The sequence below is a fragment of the Lissotriton vulgaris genome, chromosome 4_1 (genome assembly GCF_964263255.1).
Source record: "Lissotriton vulgaris chromosome 4_1, aLisVul1.2, whole genome shotgun sequence".
Classification (NCBI taxonomy): domain Eukaryota; kingdom Metazoa; phylum Chordata; class Amphibia; order Caudata; family Salamandridae; genus Lissotriton; species Lissotriton vulgaris.
In genome coordinates, this window is record NC_141691.1 from 2,009,660,628 (window position 1) to 2,009,680,093 (window position 19,466).

At 47.5% G+C, this 19,466-nt stretch overlaps 1 protein-coding gene across 2 annotated transcripts in view; it reads right to left on the reverse strand.

Annotated features, from left to right (window-relative positions):
* The window catches only part of PUF60 (poly(U) binding splicing factor 60), a 346,754-nt gene that overhangs the window by 188,684 nt on the left and 138,604 nt on the right, over window positions 1–19,466 (reverse strand). For both annotated transcript variants that reach the window (XM_086966385.1, XM_086966384.1), the window contains exon 5: window positions 17,511–17,672. In XM_086966385.1, the coding sequence (XP_086822511.1) occupies window positions 17,511–17,672 (162 nt within the window). The remainder of the gene's footprint in view (window positions 1–17,510; window positions 17,673–19,466) is intronic.

A 19,466-nucleotide genomic window follows, 5' to 3' on the forward strand; every position in this document is an offset into this window, starting at 1 on the left:
TAAAACCCCTACAATATTGTGCCACATTGCCTAATATTGTAAGTGCCAGTGAAGCCACAAGAGAGTACATGGGCTGGGAACTCGACAACTCTAGTTCCACAGCACCATAATGACTCCACTGAATACAGGAGTCTCTGGTAAAAAAAAACTACTCCTTTCAATATATTCACAATGATGTCAGTGTGGGTTTTATTGAACCATGTACCCAGAGGGCACCTCAGAGGAGCCATCAGACATGTTTCTAGACCCCTGGGTAGAGAGCCCCTGCTCTCTCGGACCAGAAACAATGCACATCCTGGGCAGAGGTGTCATGCCTCCTCCCCCAGGATTGGCCAGTGCTCAAAGAGGGAAGGTTCGCACCCCTGTCGCCTTTGTAATGCAACCTGAGCCTCTGCTAGCAGAAAAAGGCAGCGCCTGGTTTACACCGGCACTTTGGGTGAGAAAACCGATGGGAAAATAAAAAAAGATAAGGGTGCCCACCTCTGCCAACCCCACCCCTAATGGTGGTGGAAAGCGAGGTGAAACAACTTCCAGTCCCCGCCACCCTGAAGGTGAACCATTTGGTGACATCACCCTCTCGAGCATTTTGGGACAATATCTATGGGAATTTTAGGGTCAACCCCTTCTTCCCTATTTATGATTTTGGTGCCACCAGAGATAGGTCCAAGGCCTACGCCAATTATTTCATTTTCTATAGTCGGGAGTTTAGCTTCTAATGCTATCCTTCTGGCTAATTTATGAAGATTTGCATCTTCAGTGTCGGCCTCTTCTGGTACACTGCTAGGAGTGCTCCCAGTGGAGTTGCTTTCTGAGGGGGTAGTTGTGGAGTCCGTGTCAACCTCATCCACCACCTGGCCATCCTCGCCTTCCCCAGTGGGGCAACCTTTACTTGACAAGGCCTTGTAGTTTTCTTGAGTTGGGGTACACTATGGTGCTCATATGGATCCAAGTCGTGTTCTTGGAAGGCCCCTTCTACAGACCAGGTTTTAAAGTAGTTGGGAACTTTTTAAGAACTTAAAAATGCTAAGAACTACTAAAGGCCTAACTGCTTTACTACTTTTTTAAATTCTTAACAGTTTTGCAGATGGACTTAACCAAAGCCTTAACAGCCAGCTTGAAACAATAAAAAAAAAAATTGGAGAAAAAAAATGTGAATAGACAATTTTGGATTACTCTGTGGAATCGGTGATGAACCAATTGGTACAGCCAATGTACAGTCTTGTATCGCACAGCTGCACCACCAATGTAGTAAGCTGGTTCTTTATCCGTTATATCCATGAATCAGGTTCCCTCTTCTCGGGGAGAAGATATGTCAGCCCAAGAGGAGACTGAGCCCGAGGAGCTTGGGCCTTACATGGCAGAGCTCTTAGGCCCAGGGGGACCCTCTAGGGAAGATCTGTGCCAGGGGCAGATGACCTGTCCCACTCTTGAAAGCCTGAGACAGCAAGCTGCTCATCAGGAGAAGTGAGATGTCAGTGGCACCGACAGGACCTATTGGGAGGAGGGACTCATTTACACTGAGGCCAGAGACCCCAAACCTGGTGCCATTATGAGAGTGGTTAGTGCCTCAGGAGTTTAGAGAGTTTCTCCTCACATTGGCCCATGCGATCCCCCTAGCTGGGCATACTGGCCAGGCCAAAACTTGGAGTACGTTGGTTATCACTTCTACTGGCCAGCTATGTTCCAGAAAGTGAAGGCGTTTTATAACTCCTCTGCCACCTGTCAAGCCAGTGGCAAGAAAGGCAGCCACCCAAAAGCCCCCTTAATTCCAATTCCAGTGGTTGGGGTTCCATTTGAAAGCGTAAGGATTGAAATTTTCAGTCTTTTTCACCCTCCAACAGCATCAGGAAACAGATTTATACTGGTAGTAGTGGATCCCATAAGGACTACTACTGCTCCTGCAGTAGCTAGGGCCCTCATTGGTTTCTTTATCAGAGTGAGTTTTCTAAAGGAGGTGGCGTCAGACAGCGGTACAAACCTTGTGTCTCGCTACCTAAAACACATGTCAGCAGAATGTGGAGTGACCTGTACGTTCGCTACTCCACACCACCCTCAAGCAAATGGCCTTGAAAAGAAATTCAACAAGATCTTGAAAGGTATGATTGGTGGAAACACTCGTAAGGAGATGGGATGTCTAAGTGCAATGCCTGCTTTTCAACTACAGGAAAGTGGCACACAAGGGAGTATGGTTTTCCCCCTTTGAATTTCTGTTTCTTCATCCTGTAAGGGCACCATTGAGTCTTGTAAAGGAAGGCTGGGAGAGGTTTCTTAACCCCTTCGATGCTGATGACGAGCTCAGCTCGTCATCACCCACGGGTGTCGTGTGCGGATGACGAGCTGAGCTCGTCATGGTGCCACTAAAATGGCATTTTCCAGCACTGGGGGGGAAAACGCCTAGCATCCAAGTGGTTAAAGAGCCTAAACAGGACGTTGTGGATTATGTCCTTGACCTTCGTTCCAGAATGGCTGAGTAAATGAAAAAAGCAACAAAAAAATCTTGCAGCGAGCGAAGAGCTCTAGAAGCTCTGGTACGACAATAAGGCGGCACTGGTGGAATTCCAACCAGGGCAGAAGGAGTTGTTTTGGAGCCTCTGGCTCCTAGGACCGTCCAGGACAAATGGAGTGGAGCGTGCCCTATCCTAGAGAGAAAAGAGGAGGTCACCTATCTCGTGGACCTAGACAGTTGCATAATCCCAAAGAGGGTCATCCATGTCAACTACCTTAAACCCTATCATGGCAGGGCTGAAGTGACCATGCTTATGGTCACAAATGAGGGTTAGGAAGCAGGCTGTAAATCTCTCCAACAGCCTTAAAGGTGGGTCAGCTGAAGGAGGAGTGGTCTTTTCAGACAATCTCACTGCCCAACAGCAGACTGATTGCAGGCAAGTCCTACATCAGTATGCTGAGCTCTTCTCTTTGACCCTTGGTCTTACCAACTGGTGTACACATAATGTGGACACTGGGGACAGCCTACCTGTCAAAAACAAAATTTACAGGCAATCTTATGATGTCAAAGAGCATCATAGATGAAGGAAGCAAGAAGCTGGAATTGGACCCCAGGACAGCCCCTGGGCCAGCCCAGTTTTTTTAGTCCCCAAACCTCAAAACCCAGCATATGTAAAGAAAGAGTTGAGGTTTTGTTGTGAGGACTATAGGGACCTCAATGCAGTAACCAATACTGATGCACACCAAATTCCTAGGTCTGATGAATCAATTGACAGGTTGGCGAAGGCAAATATCAGTACTTTTGATGTGACATCAGGGTGCTGGCAGATAGGTCTGGCTGCTGGAGCTAGAGAGAAATCTGCATTCTCGACCCTAGATGGGCATTATCAGTTTGCCTTTTTGCACTAAAGAATGCCCTCGCCACCTTCCAAAGGCTGGTGAATAAAGTCCTTGTTGGGTTAGAATCCTTTAGTCCAGCTTATTTTAACGATATTGCGGTCTTTAGGTCTACCAGGCAAGAACACCCGATCCACCTTTGCAAGGTCCTTGAGGCTCTGAGAAATGCAGGCCTCACCATCAAGGAAAGCAAGTGCCAAATAGAGCAGGGCTCAGTTGTATACTTGGGCCACCTTGTAGGTGGAGGCCAAGTTCTAACCCAAGATCCACACAATTCTGGATTGGGTAGCTCCAACCACCCACACTCAAGTGAGGGCATTTCTTGGCTTGACTGGTTATTACAAGTTTGTGAAGGAATAGGGGTGCTTTGTTGCCCCCTTCTCACAGGATTGACCTCCAAGAAGATGCGTAAGAAAGTGAACTGGACAGTGAGCTGTCCAAAGGCTTTTGACATTAAAGGAAGCAATGTGCTCAGCGCCCATTCTAAAAGCTCCAGATTATCCAAAGAAGTTAAAGTTCACAGTGCAGACAGATGCCTCTGAACATGTGATAGGAAAGGTCCTATCCCAAACAAATGATGATGGACAGGACCAAACGGTTACTTTCATTAGCAGGGGGTTACTCCCCAGCCATTGACAGGGAAGCCTTTGCTGTGGTTTGGTCCCTGAAGAAGTGGCTGCCATACTAGTTCGGCTCTCACTTCCTTGTTCAAACTGACCACAGGCCTCTCAGATGGCTAATGCAAATGAAAGGTGAAAACCCTGAACTACTGAGGTTGTACATATCCCTACAAGGAATGGCCTTTGAAATGGAACACAGACCTGGGACTGACCAGGTCAATGCAGATGGCCTTTCTGGGTTCTTCCAGTGAGAAGATGAAGACTCTCTTGGGAAAGACTAGTTTCATCCTCTTTCGTTTGGAGAAGGGGGTTATGTAAGAAAGTGCCCCTTTTTGACATGGTCACCCCCAGAATTGGCAAAACATTTATCACTCACTGTAAGTTCCTAGTAAATGGTACCTAGGTTACTGCTAACCAAGCCCCCAGTGCCAGAGTGCTTTCCCAAACTGTACAATTGTTCCCCCAATTGGCAAAACATTTAGCACTCACTGTAAGTCCCTAGTAAATGGTACCTTGATACCCAAGGGCTGAGGTACTAAAGAGGGTCCCCAAGGGCTGCAGCACAAATTGTGCCACACTAAGGGACTCCCCCACCAAGCACATGCAAGACTATTATTGTAGCTGTGTGTTTTGGTGCAGAGAAAAATGAAAACAAGACATGTCACACATTCCTGTGTGCCATGTCCCTAGCACTGCATGCAATATTTGTCACCCAACAGCAGGCCTGACAGCCCGAAGACAGGGTGGTGAATATTACATGTGAGGGCATACCATAGCAAGCAGATATGCCCCTTGCTGGTCAGCCCTATTACTGCCAGTATAAGTGACCAGGGAAGCCATCTTAACATGTGCTGGACACTGAGTTCTCCAGCTACATGATGGCTACACTGAAACTAGGGATGTTTAGTATCAAAAATCTTGTATTGGTAAACCCACACTGATGCCAGTGTTGAGTTTTACCAATACATACAAACTGAGGGCACCTTACAGGCGGGCCTAGTAAAACCTTCCAGCCCCTGGTGTACTTGCTGACTGGTTTCTGCCAGCCTGCTACCTCAGACACTGTCCTGACCTCCTCTGACCTCTCAGGAGACCTAGAAAAGAAGCCCGTCCGTAAAGAAGGTGTAACACCCTTTCCCACCGAATGACCTGCTGATTAGCCTCCTTAGGCCGGAAAGCTTCAAAGAGCTGCCGCATTTGGAATGCTCCACTCACAGGAGAGGCTGCTCCTGTCCAAGGTGAATATACGTCGTTATCACCCAGTCTTTTTCCCCGCAGCGAATTACAACGCGGTCATTACAACGACCGCGTTGTAATTCCGCATACCATTACCCCACAAGTCGTAACAACGACTTGCGGAGGGGGGGTGCGGATGTTGGAAAAGTATAATTTACTATTCCAACTCCAGATTTTAAATCCAACACCTTCTCCTCCCTCCGCAAGTCAATGTTCCAACTTGCGGAGTAACGGTATATGGAATTAAAACGCGGTTGTCGTAACGACCGCGTTGTAATTCCCTGCTGGGAAAAAGTTTTTGGGTAAACGTTTACCGTCCAGGGAGCCTTTGGCGTATAGATAGGCAGGAAAATTACCTAGTCAGGTAGGCCTGCCCCCTCCAGGCTAGTACCACTCCTAAGGTGTGCTACAGTGAGGAGGACACAATTGTCAGAAGTAGCCATCTTTGTGATCGCATACTTAGGAATTCTGGGACAGGGTTATGCTCACTTCCCACATAAAGTGGTCATAAAGGGTCAGTGGCCCATTGGCTACTACTTTACAGTCCTCTAAATTCAGTATTTAGGTGAGCCCCTGGCACCAGAGAAGCAGACCTGATGACCTACGAAGGACACGAAGAGCCACAGAGGACTGAAGAGCACCTGACTTGGTCCCAGCCCGGCTAACATGCCGGTCGTTGTAGGAAGGTGGATACTGGACTATGGTTACCCCAGATTTTTTGCCTAGTGTTTAGCTGGTTTTCGACTTAGTTGGCCTGGGATCCTGCTAATCAGGGCCCCAGGCTATCTACTCTCACTATAAAATGGACTCCATGTACTTTAGGTACATCTCCAATTGGATATTGGGTCACCTTATGAGCCCCTGTATAGTGTACCGTAGGTACCCAGGGCATAGGTGCATCCAAGGCCTACCAGGGGCTGCAGCTTGTATTATGCCACCCCTGGCTGGCTACTCACATTGACACAACTGGAGGATCACTCGGCTGGGGCAAGTTAGTGTAATCACCCCTTGCTTAGATATAGTATTCCTATATCTTACCTTCTATCTAGACACATGTACACCTATAAGTCACTCATATGGCAGGCCTTAACAATCCTGGAGGCAGAGTGCTTGGTTTTATGTGAGATGAGGCTCTAGCATGAGCTGAGCCAGTCTGCAGCTTTCGGAACCATGTCCTTATAGCTGTTCTAGGATACTCTTTAGTGCATTATGAACCTCTAGGTTAAATGCTACCTCTGGTTTGGCTTTATCAAAACAGGTCGTGTAAGGTGTCAAATTCTTTGGAATACTACCCCCTCGCCAGTTCTGGCGACGGGGGTAGCATTCCACACTTCTAGAGGGAGAAGACATGTTGTTCCTACTAATCCCGGTTAACGTTAACCAGTGCCTCAGCATCACAAAATGGATGCTGCTGCCACAGACACAAGTCTGACCTCCTGCTGCTGGGAGTCCTTCCAGCGAGGGAGGCTTGGACAATAGGTTTCCTGTCTTGGGAGGTGCTAGCACCACCCCAGACAGGCCATAGTGTATTGCGGCAGTGAGGGCTGAAAGAAATGAGACACTGCCTGGGGCACACAAGGTGTCCCATGCATAGTCCAGTTCAAACCAGTGATGGGGCACTCCAGCCCCAGCTCTGGCGCGAAACTGGACAAAGGACAAAGGGAAAGGGGTGTAACCATACCCTTCCCTGGTCCCACCCATAGGAGGGACCTAGCAGGTAATCCAGCCCCTAGATTTGGTATATAGGTAGGAGCTGAGTCCCAAGATTTTAGATTAATCCTGACTGAAACTTGAAACAAAACTCTGGACCTTCGACGTTCTACTTGAAGATAGAAGACTGAAGAATCTCACTTGTGGTCAAGGAGTGACCACCCTGCACAAGCAGGCACCATCAAGCGATCAACGGTTTGCTTTGTTGACGCTCCCGCCGGAGCCCAAGCACAGAGCTTGACAAGACCCAGACTTCCAGACTTCCTTCAGCCTGATCCACAGTCCCAGCAAAGCTGAAACCCGTGGAGGCGACGCGAGACGTGGAACTGGCCATCTTGGAAAGGCAGCGAATTGCTTTCTGTGCAACTTCTGAGGCACCCTCGAAGTTGTGCATTGGGGATTGAGAAGCCCCAGCCCCGAGCATCATCTGCACCAAAGATCATCCCTCCACACTCTTCAAGTGCTGTGTGGGGCCATTTTGCATTTTCCTGCTAGACGCGTCTGTCCGGTCACTTGCCCATTGGCTAGTGGCCTCTGTGACAACGAAATCTTGAATCTACACCGCTGGTCTGGTTGCTCCAAACTGGCCCTTGCTTCCCTGAAAAGAAGAAGCCTACCAGGCCTTGCTGGTCTGATTAAGAAGCCATCTTCGATTCCTGCATGGGTTGCCTTAGCAAAGGCTTGCGGACTCCAATCCGGAAGCAGACACTGCCGACAGCGAGATCCTTCGTGGGACAGTCCGTGCCCAGCTCCTGGTCGTTGTCGACACCTCCTGGTCCACGTAGCTGCAGAGACAAGCTTCACGACATCACCTGATTGCTTCACGACATCGCCTGGTTCCTTCCCGGTCACTGGCTAGTGACCCAGCCTCTGTCCCCTCTGCTTTCAGGTACTCTTCTTCCTTGATCCGCCCCGGGATCCAACCGGACACTTCTCTCCTGGTCGCCTGCAGCATCTTTCTTCAAGGCTCCATAGGATTCAGCTACGAAACCCGATACACTTTGACACCTATACACCTGCTTCCTGCGGGTGAGGTAACGAGAGTTCTCCGGTGCTCCTGTGGGTATTGACTATCCTAGCGTCTAAGTTTCAAGTAGCTCTTTCCTAGTCCATCCGGAAGTGACCTAAGAGAACTAGTTTCCAATTCTTTCGATTCCCATTCTAACTCTATGGTAACTTGCGTGTGTGTAAAGACTCTGCACACGCCCCACGTGGGCCTCCTACTTCCTATCCCTTGGTAGTACAGTGTAGCCCCAGCAAATCCCTAGGCCTATCCTTTGTTCGTGACGTGGTTCTTATACCACTATTTTAGTATATGGTTTAGCGTGCCCCTAGGGCCCTACTGTATTTTGTGCAACTTACTATATGATAATTAAGTATCTTGTTATGTGCTTGTGCCTCTGACCTCAAAGAGCTCAGGGGGGTTGTTTACAGATAAATACATATATATTTTATACATATCCTGCATGGTGTCCTTTCATTTGGTATTATAGGGGTTACATATGGTAAAACAGCTGGCTTTACATGCCCTCTGAAGTTTTAGCCTAAGACTGCTTTGTCCATGGTACCTCTAGGATAGCTGGTCTATAAGGTTGACTTTACAACCATCACCATGGTTGTTTGGACTGATACATTGTGCCCACTAGAATAGTGGACATCACATATCAGGCCAATTTCTTAGTCTTTTCCCGTCCAACCTGCGTCAAAGACGACTTATCCTGCAGCTGTGTGCCTCCAAAGCCTGGTAGGACTGCCTGCCTTTAATAAAGACCAAGACCTCCAGCGGAACTGTTCCCTTCATCCAGCAGAAATTCCAAAAGAAAAGACTCTGAGGCCTTCAGAACCGCCAAAAGCTGATACCTGAAGCTACCACTGCACCAGTCGCCTCCGACCCGAGTTGAAGTGTGCCATCGGTGTCAACAAGGTCCTCCAGCCCACCATGGTTTCGCCTCTCATGACTCCCTGTCGCCTGCAGTCTCTGTACGCAGGCCCCCGCAGCCACAACTGCCCCCGGGAGGAAAACTCTAAGCCTAAAAACGTGACTGCATCCATCGCCCCCTGGCCATGAAGAGATGTCCGATGTCCCCGAGCATCGCAAGCCTTGAACCCTGTCAGTTCACCCAGACAGCCCTTCCAGCCAGAGCCTGCAGCTTCTTTCTGCAGTGACCGTTCTGTATAGAAACCTGGTGCTGTTTTGCACCCTGCACCTGGCCAACCACGTGCCCCTGTAGGTGCTGCCTTGGACCTTGCCCACCACTCACCTTAACTCCTGGAGATTGGTCTTGAAGAACAAGTTACTTACCTTCGGTAACGCTTTTTCTGGTGGATACAGAATCTGCCTGTGGATTCCTCACCTTGTGAATATCCCCCTGCGTCAGCAACATTCGGAAATTCTTTTTGTAGCTTCGTGCCGACGTGGTACAACGTCACAGAAGCACAGCATTGCGCGCGGTCACCTACACCATAATAGGCCCACGTTGGCGTGATGACATCAGTTCCGCCCTTTTGTCCGTGCCCTCGAGGCACACGGACGGATCAACAACAGTAGATATACAGACAACGTACACAGTACCAAATAATCAAAATAACACACAGTGTGCAACCAAAGTAGGAATGCAAAACAAACACATTTCCTTAGACAATAAAATATTAACAAAACAGTAAATCAAGTATAGAAGAGTGGACAACGGGGAGGCGGGTGGGTCAGTGAGGAAGCCACAGGCAGATACTGTATCCACCAGAAAAAGCGTTACCGAAGGTAAGTAACTTGTTCTTCTGATGGATACATCTGCCAGTGGATTCCTCACATTGTGAATAGAGTCCCATAGCAGTCCCCACTCCCGGAGGAGGGTGTCCACTCTCCTATACCAGAAAATTCTGGAGGACAAAACGCGCAAAGTAACCGTCCCTCCTCACTTCGGAATCCAAGCAGTAATGCTTCGCGAAAGTGTGAGGGAAGCCCAAGTTGCTGCTATACAAATGTCCTCAACAGGCACACCTCTAGATCAGGCAGATGTAGCAGAAATTTCCATAGTAGTATTTGCCCTTAAACCTTCAAGAGGTTCCTTACCCGCCAGAGAGAAGCATATCTTGATGCACAAGACTGTCCATCTTGACAGAGTGCGCTTGTGCACCGCTTTGCCTCTTCTGGCTCCAACACATCCAACAAAGAGCTGGTCATCCACTCTGAACTCTCTGGTTCTGTCCAGGTAGAAGCTCACCGCCCTCTTCAGGTCCAAGCGGTGAAGCCGCTCCTCCTCCTTGGAAGGTTGAGGGGGAGGATAGAAGTTAGGGAGGGTAATAGACTGTCCTAGATGGAAAGGAGTTACCACCTTAGGCAGAAAAGCAGCCCTGGTCCTGAGCACCATTCGTTTACCACGAATGGTCAAAAATGGGGGCTTTGAACTAAGAGCTTGAAGCTCACTTACCCTTCTTGCCGAGGTAATTGTAATCAGGAAGACCGTTTTAAAAGATAACGGTCTCAAGGGACACTTGTGCAAAGGTTCAAAAGGTGAACCCATTAAGAATGTAAGTACAAGGTTCAAGTCCCATTGAGGCACAATAAGGGAGTAGGAGGAAATCTATTTGTAAGGCCCTTTAGAAACCTTAAAACAATAGGAGATTTAAATAAAGACGGCTGATCCGGCAGACAGAGAAATGCCAACAAAGCCGAAAGATAACCTTTCACTGTAGCTACAGCAAACCCTTGCTGAGCCAAAGTAAGCGCAAACCGAAGAATGTCAGACAAACGAGCCTTCAAAGGGTCAATGGATTTCTCCCCACACCATGAGACACATTTGGACCACCTATAAGAGTAGATAGACTTGGTGGAATGACACCTGGCTGATAAGATGACATCCACCACATCATGTGGGTGAGTAAAAGAATTCAGGTTGCTCCGTTCAATCTCCAGGCATGAAGGTGTAAGGTCTGGAAGTGGGGGTGTAGAACATGCCCCTCCATCTGAGAGAGGAGGTCTGCCCTGAAAGGGAGACGGAGCGGCGGGCAGAAGGAGAGGTGGAGAAGATCTGTGTACTCATCAATCATTGAGGAGGGAGAAGGAAAAGATATGTGATCCATCCAGTTTCCTTGAAATGTAATCTCATAAATCAATGGGGGGGCTAGGGGGGAAGGATCACTTGTCCTGCTAACCTGGATTTTACAGGTAAGTGGGATGTCCCTTGGTAAAAAATCCTCATGACGTTACTACGATGCTCAATGATTCTCTGTTTTGCTTTTATGCACGTCATGCCTATATAAATCAAGTTACATGGACATGTAATCATGTATATTACATGACTTGTGTTGCAATTAGTATGGTTCCGCAGAGTCCATCTCAGATTCGGTAGGAGCTGTAATTCTTTTGTGAGTCTGGTTACACTACTGCTTTTTAACCTTGGGTTACTACCTCCAGGTGGAGGCTGCATACCAACTAACCCTGTGATTATGCAGACACGAAAGTAATGTAGCGGAGAACCAAGATATACCGCTACCAGAAAACATCTACTCACGTGCATGAGGGTTTTTTACCAAAGGACATCCCATTTACCTGTAAAATCCAGGTTAGCAGGACAAGTGATCCCCCCACTACCCCCCCCAATTGATTTATGAGAAGATCTGTGTACCACACCCTTCTTGGCCAATCCGGGGCGATCAATATAACTTGGGCCTGGTCTTGGCGAATCTTCCTCAGAAACCGAGGAATCAAGGGTATGAGAGGAAACGCGTAAAGGAGTTTTGAGTCCCAACTCAACTGAAACGCGTCCCCCAAAGCTCCCTGCATCGGATACTGGAGACTGCGGAACGACAGGCAGTGAGCATTCTCATGAGTGGCAAACAGGTCCACCCGAGGAGTTCCCCACGTCCAAAAGACATGATGAACCACCTCTGGATGAAGCTTCCACTCGCGATCGGCTGAGAACTGCCGACAGACTGTCTGCACGCACGTTCAGAACCCCAGCCAGATTTGCCATCAGACAAATCTGATGGTCCTGAACACAGGACCAGAGACGCAGAGCCTCTCTGCAGAGACACCGCGACCCCACTCCTCCCTGCTTGTTGACATACCACATCGCGGTCGTGTTGTCCGTCAGGACCTAAACAGACTGACCGCGAAGGGATGGGAGGAAGGCCTTGAGTGCCAAACGTATCACCCGCAATTCTAGAAGGTTGATGTGAAGCAACCTTTCCTCTGGAGACCAAAGACCTTTGAGCCTACAGATCCCCCAGATGAGCACCCCACCCTAGAGTGGACGCATCTGAAAGGGCTTTCCCTGTGACAGATTGCCCTCCACACAGTCCGATCCTCCGCAGCTTCTCTGGAGATCCTCACTGACTCCCAGAGATCTCCGTTGTGTTGATACGACTGCCTGCGGAGGCACCACTGGAGCGCCCTCATATGCCAGCGTGCATAGTTGATCAACAGGATGCAGGAAGCCATCAGACCGAGCAGGCGTAGGACCTTCAGGACTGGAATGACTGCTCCATTGTAAAATAAAGGAATAATTTCCTGTATGTCGCGAATCCTTTGAGGAGGAGGGAATGCCCGACACACAGTTGTATCCAGTACAGCACCTATGAACAGGTTGCGCTGGGAGGGCACCAGGTGGGACTTGGGCACTTTTATCGAAAAGCCCAATCTGTACAACAATTGAGTTGTGCATTGCAGATGATGGAGCACCATCTCTGGAGATTCTGCTTCGATCAGCCAATCATCCAGATAAGGGAATTCCGGAATCCCTGACCTTCTGAGATGGGCCGCCACCACCGCCATCACCTTGGTGAAGACTCGAGGCGCAGTAGTAAGACCAAACGGAAGGACCGCAAACTGGTAATGTTGCAAACCCACCGTGAAACTGAGATACTTCCTGTGAGACTTCAGGATGGGGATGTGGAAATGAGCATCCTGCAAGTCGATCAACACCATCCAGTCTTCTTCCAGCAGCGCCTTTAGAACCTGCGCAAGGGTGAGCATCTTGAACTTCTCCTGCTTCAGATATAAGTTCAAGATCCTGAGGTCCAAGATTGGACGAAGTCTGCCATCCTTCTTGGGTATCAGGAAATACCGGGAGTAGCATCCCTGACCCCTTTCCTGCTCCTGAACGACCTCTATCACGCCTTTTCTCAGCAACGCCAGGACTTCCTCTTGCAGGAGAAGCAGGTGCTCCTCCGAGCAAAAACCTTGGCAAGGAGGATAATTTGGAGGAAATTCCGAAAGGGAAGAGCATACCCATTCTCCACGCGATTGAGAACCCAAAGGTCCGATGTGACCGTTTCCCAATCTTGTAGAAAATAGGTAAGCCGACCCCCCACAGGACCCGCATGATCCGGAATGGCGGATCTAGGGCTGCTTTGCTGATGTTGGAGGGGGGTGGGGGGGGGGGGGGGTTGGAAGATGAGGAGGAGGAGGAGGAGGAGGAGGAGGAGGAGGCTTGACGTCCTCGAGGGCGAGCTCTCTGTCTACCCCTGTAGGATTTGTATAGTGGATTTTGCTGTTGCTGCTGCTGTTGCGGCTGTTTGTAGGCACGAAAGGAGGACCTTCCGAATCCCCTATACCTCTTGCCTACAGTACCCCTGGATTGAAAACCCAAGTATCTGGCTGTAGCTCTGCTGTCCTTGAATCTCTCCAACGCAGCATCAACCTTTTTACCAAAAAGGCCCGAACCATCGAAGGGTAGATCCATTAAGGCCGCCTGGACATCTGCTGAAAATTCAGAGGACTTCAACCAGGCCGCTCTTCTGGTGGCCACTGAAGATCCCAAGAGATATGTAGCATTTGTCGATTTGAGAGCCATACTCGCCGATGAAAAGACTTTCTTCGCAGTTGGGTCCTGTTTTTTTGACTACTTGTCCCCAGGCACCTGAGGAAAAGCACCTGCAGATTTTTGGAGCAGGCAGCCTGCACAACCAAGCTCTCAGGCAAAGGGTGCGAAGATAAAAAGTCTGTGTCACCAGGAGCCACCCTATACCTTCTCGCAACAGCTTTAGAAACAGCAGGAGCTGTAAGAGGTCTTTTCCACACTTCTAAAATTGGCTCCGTCAAAGCATCATTAAAAGGAAGCATGGGCTCCACAACAGAGGTTGGCAAATGGAGGACTTCTGTTGTATGTTCGATTTAAACTCTGCAGTTGGAAGAGTTAAGTTCAATAAATCCGCCGCCTTCCTGATGACAACGTGGTATGGTGTCACATCCTCAGAAGGGAACATATTGCAGGAAAGACGCGCAAGAGAAGGAAGTAAGGGACGGTTTGAAGTTATAGCTCCACACTGACCATCACTCAAAGAGGCCTGAGGGATGATGATACCTTGCCCAAGCTAAAAAAATGGGTTGTGAAGAAAAACGAGGAAACGAGCCCACGCCACAGTTAAGAAGTACCAGGACTCTAACTGGACTCCACGTGGCCCCATACAAAGTACTACGGTACACAAGTCCTGTTTTGAACATTCACCTTCCCTGACGAAGACCTTCACTAAAAGAAGTGCCACATAGAAGGTCGAAACGCGTTTGCCCCCTTTGAGAGAGGTTCTCGGCCGAACCGAGCCGAAATCAGGTCCCAAAATTGGACTAAACCAGCCCCTAACTTAGGGTCTAACCTCGTGTTCGGAGAAACTTCTCTGACCTTTCCCTTGGCGAGAAAAGTAGTAAAAGCTTGAGGACAGTAGAATATAGTAACCTGCCCTTGCCTTGGTCTATAAGCGACAGAAGTTAATAGGACTGTTTTTGGACGCAAAGTTCATTTCTGTATATGTACCTTTGAAGAATTTATATTGTTTGATGCACGTTTTTGAATGTATAAAGCACTATATATTTAAGTTTTTCACTGTATATAATGGTCGGACACATTGTTCTTGGAAACAAAAAGTTGTTTTCAAATGTCTTATTGTACATATTGTGAAAATAAGAAAGTTTGGGTCTAGCTTGCCTAGTGACGGGTATGATTGTTTTGGAAACTAAAAAGAAAAAAGAGAAATAAAAAAATATATATATCCCAACGTTAATTAAAAAACCGTATGGGAAGAGACACGTTTGCGTAATTCATGGTATCGGAGGTAATTTGTTTTTGCACACATCCTTAGAAGGGGCATCAGAAACGGAGGCTAAATCATAATCAGGAGACCGCTCCAGTCCACAAGCCTCCCTTAGATAGTCGAAAAAATCCTCTGAATCCTGCCGTTCACCCTCTTCCATTTCTGCTTCTCAGTACCTTTACTCCTACAGGAGTCGCTGGGCTTCACGCCTCAACCTCTCCTTCGGGTCGGGCCGGATTCGGCATCGGTGAAGAGGGTATCGGCGGCGCCGAGAAATGCCAAGCCGACATCGGAGCCGGCATGAAGGGCGCAGGAGCATACGTCTGGGGAACCCCCAGATTGAAAGCCATTGGACACATGGGACCAACCGGTGCTCCAGAGGGGTATATGGCTCTGGAATAGACTCCATATATTGCGTTCAGAAACTGAGTAGGGTCTTGACCTGGGGTCGGAAAAGGAGAATAAGAACCCACAGGCTGCTCTCGAGCAACCAGAGTCATCACGACCTCTACCTCGGGTTGGTGCACCGGGGTCGTCAAACCCTCTTGCAAAGGTGCCTCTTCTTCCTCCCGGGCCGGGGATTGAGAAGGAACCAGAGAAGGATTCGACACCAGAACCGGTGAATGCTCCGAAGACTCCACAGGCAAAGCCTCACCCTCCGGGTCCTGGACTTCTGGAGAAGGAGAAATCTCATCTTTACGATGTCTTCTCACCGGCGACTTCGGTCTTGAGTCCGAATCCTTCCCAGAATGATGACGTGACCCATGCTTTCTCTTCTTGTGCTTCTACATAGCTGATCTGGAAGCATGCCCCGAAGACGACCTTGAGTGCGACTTCGAACAAGACCTCGACCGTCGAGACCGCGACCTTGAGCTCTTCCTGTCCTTGCTTTTCAACTTGGCAACAAGGAGCTACGCCTCTCTCTCATGAAGGGCCTTGGGATTCATCTTCTTACAGGAAGAACACCCCTGAACATCATGGTCCAAGCTCAGACACCAAACGCAGTCCACGTGCGGGTCCGTAATCGACATCATCTTACCGCATTCACCACTCGGCTTGAATCCGGTCTTATTAGAAGACATGTTGACTGGAAAGAACAAGAAACACGATAACCAACAAACAGTAAAAAAGTTACTATCAAGCTACAGAGGATCCCTCGAATACCGTTAGCGTAGACGACGCGGAAAAAATTGAACTGATGTCATTATGCCGACGTGGACCTATTGTGTCTGTGACGTCAGCGGAGCCGCGCGCGATGCCGTGCTTCTGTGACGTCGTACACATCGGCGCGAAGCTAGAAAAAGAATTTCTGAATGTTGCGGACGCAGGGGGATATTCACAAGGTGAGGAATCCACTGGCAGATGTATCCATCAGAAAGTTACTGTACTGTTACCTGTTTGAAGAACTTGTTCTTCCTTCCATAGGATAACATTGCAGAACTCAGAAATTGCACTGTGTCCACTTATTATAGTGAATAGAATTGATATTTAAAAACTTACTAACGTGAACAATTTTCCTCTGATGCCTTAACATATATAGATACTTGTTATTTTTATAAAATGGCGTGGATCTCCTTCTTAAGTTGTGTGTGTCACTTACTGATCATTGTGTGCATCTGCAAATGTCTTGCACTCCTCTATGTTATGTCTAAGGCTGCTCAACCACACTACCCCTAACAGAGCACTTTCTGATTGCATGGCAAGCCCCTGTCCACTCAGAAGGGAACCCCTGGACTCTTTACACGGTATATAAGATTTTTTGATACAGCGCATAAAGCGCCTGCTTCCTACATTATGCCTTTATGTACTGGACCAGTTAAAGTCCACCCAGTAAGTATGTCCACGGGGAAAAAGAACAAACTCTAAGCAGCCCAGGAGAGTACTCTAGTAAGTATTGAACTTGTTAGAGGATTAGCTGCCCAGTGTTTGTGTCAACAGGTGTGTGTAAGGATTATTGCGTTATCTGGATAAACTGAGTAAAAACTGAAAAAGGCCTCAATATTTCAGCAGATTCTATGCAAATGCTGTAGCTTTTTTTTTAAAGTACACACACAACTAATTTTAACGTAGGTCCAAGCAGAGAGAAACAGTGGCACCTCACCCCTCTTGAGGAAACAGCATGAGTACTGCATTTACTGTTTTTCCAGATAAAGTGTCCACAGCCAGATAGCAAATGCATCTACCGGTTTGAAACTTCCAGAATGATTTATCGGAGGAGAAATAGCTACCAGTTCATGGAAAAACAAAACTGGTATTTTAATTTAAATGCAGTTACACCCCTACCCCCCTCCCCCCCCCCCCCAGAGATAATACGACAAGCTCCGGAGGGTTGGCGAGTGGCGAGCACAGTTTCCTTTATATAAACACAGACATGGAAGAGAAGGAAAAGTATAAAGAGGTGTAAAAAGGGCCTCACTCACTGTCGGACTGGAGTCAAGATTATAGAACTATAATCTTTAAAATTGCACAATGTTCAAATACATGGTTCATGCAATAATAAAGACAACTGCCAAGTGCTGAATTTTTTCTTCTCACTGTTACCCCTACAAATCTAGCTCCCTCAAACAGACCAACCTTGTGCTTCATGGTGACAGAGTCCCAAGACATGTCGATGCTTTTTATAGGTCCAAATGGTGCAAACGCCTGGCGGATGGTGTCTTCTCCCAACTCGTAATAAATGGAACCCACATACACACGGCACATAATGGCCAGGGCACGCTGCCTCTGGGCTGCCATCTGCAATGGAGAGAAGAACTGGCAGGTTAACTTTGAGAGTAGCACAGATTATGGCAAAACAACCAAATGAGTATTTCCTCCACACAGCACCCCCCGCATAACCCATCTCCCCCTTACCCCCAGACAATTTTAAAATTGTGAGCCAGAGCCAGCCACTTACTCACTGGCTATAACTTGACATCTAAGACCAGTGCAGCTACTTGAAAGGGGGCAAGAACAGACCACTGCTAAAGAAAATATGAGAAATGAGATTTGTCCATCACTAAAATTAATGCAGTCACCAGTACTGCATCTTAAAGCAATCGGAAGAAAGGATACCTTTCCATCACAAAGGTGAAAAGTAATACAACTACCCCAAGCCCACACAATCCCAATTCTGTGAATTGTGAGATGCAAACAGGTCAGTTTCAGCTATGCCAGTGCGAATCTAAGCTATATGAATCTACTGGGGCATTGCGACGACTGTCTTTAGACAGGTTTTGTAAACAGACACAGAACAAATGAACGAGATCATAACACATCTTGAGGTGGTAGCACCATTGCCAAAGCCTGGAATGGCAACTATTCGGGCTTGAAAAGAGCTACCTGTGAAAGCTGGATGAATCAATGTCCAGCATCTTGAAAATGCCATACAAAGTGAGCATAGATTTTCAGCATTCATATAGAGCAGTCCACCACTAGTGTGGATATTTAGCATGATCAGATCTCCTGCCAACGTCAGAATGAAACTGTTCACAATTTTTAAAAAAAGGCGATATCCCGGATTGTGTTGCGAGGATCAATCCAAAGAATCCGTTCTTTTCCGATGCCAAACCTTTATGTAGCATTAGTCGGAAGCAGACAATTTTCTGACAATGGTAAGCTGAGGGTTTGCACTACAAACTGGGAGATCAGATGAGAAAAAATAAGGTTAGTGCATAACTATTGCATTTTGTAACTCATTCATAACAAGACAAAGCAGCACTGCGCATTTAAAAAAATATACATACAAGACCAGAATAGTTTTCCTTTATTTTCCTATGATTAAGAAACGCAGTATGGGTGTTTCACTAACATTTGAATGTTAGTATTTGCAGATAATGAAAAGTGGCCCATTTAGACAGAGTCATGAGTAAAGTGCCAACTGGGGGAATTTACTGTGCAGACCTTAAAAATAGATCAAACTATGGTTAAGTGTCTTACGGTTTAGTATCTGCTTGAATCACGAACTGGTAAATGTGTTTAAACATGGCGAATGATGCGTTCAATGTCTTTAATCCAGAGTCACTTGTTGCATAAAAGTATAAATAATTCATGCTGGTTCACAAAGGTTTCTAGAGCTAAGCCGGCTGTGTAAAAATGCCCCAACAAACTGCTAAATTATCTGCCTGTCAAGGCACTGTGAAATCGTATTTTCAAAATTATGAATGGATGTAAAGATAGTGTTTACTGGCACAATTTAATTTGGTTTAAACCAACTAAGACGGACTTTGTTAAATGGCATCTGTCACAGTGATATCTGGCACCTCAATGGTTTGTAAAGAAAACCCTCACACACCAACCTGGTTGGTGTCATGCTTCATCATCGGGTCCCAGCTGAGTAGCCGAATGCTACTCAGCTGTGCTGCCACACCTGTTTACAGTGGCACCCTTACCAGGACCAGATGTGAGCGCCAGTCAAAAAAATGAATATACTAGCCTCCCTTTTTTCGAGGACCCATAATACGGTCAGTCCTCCTAGCATAAAAAGCACTCCTTAGCGTGAGTTCTAAAAAATGCTTTAAATGTTTATTTTTACCACTTACTTTTTCACCA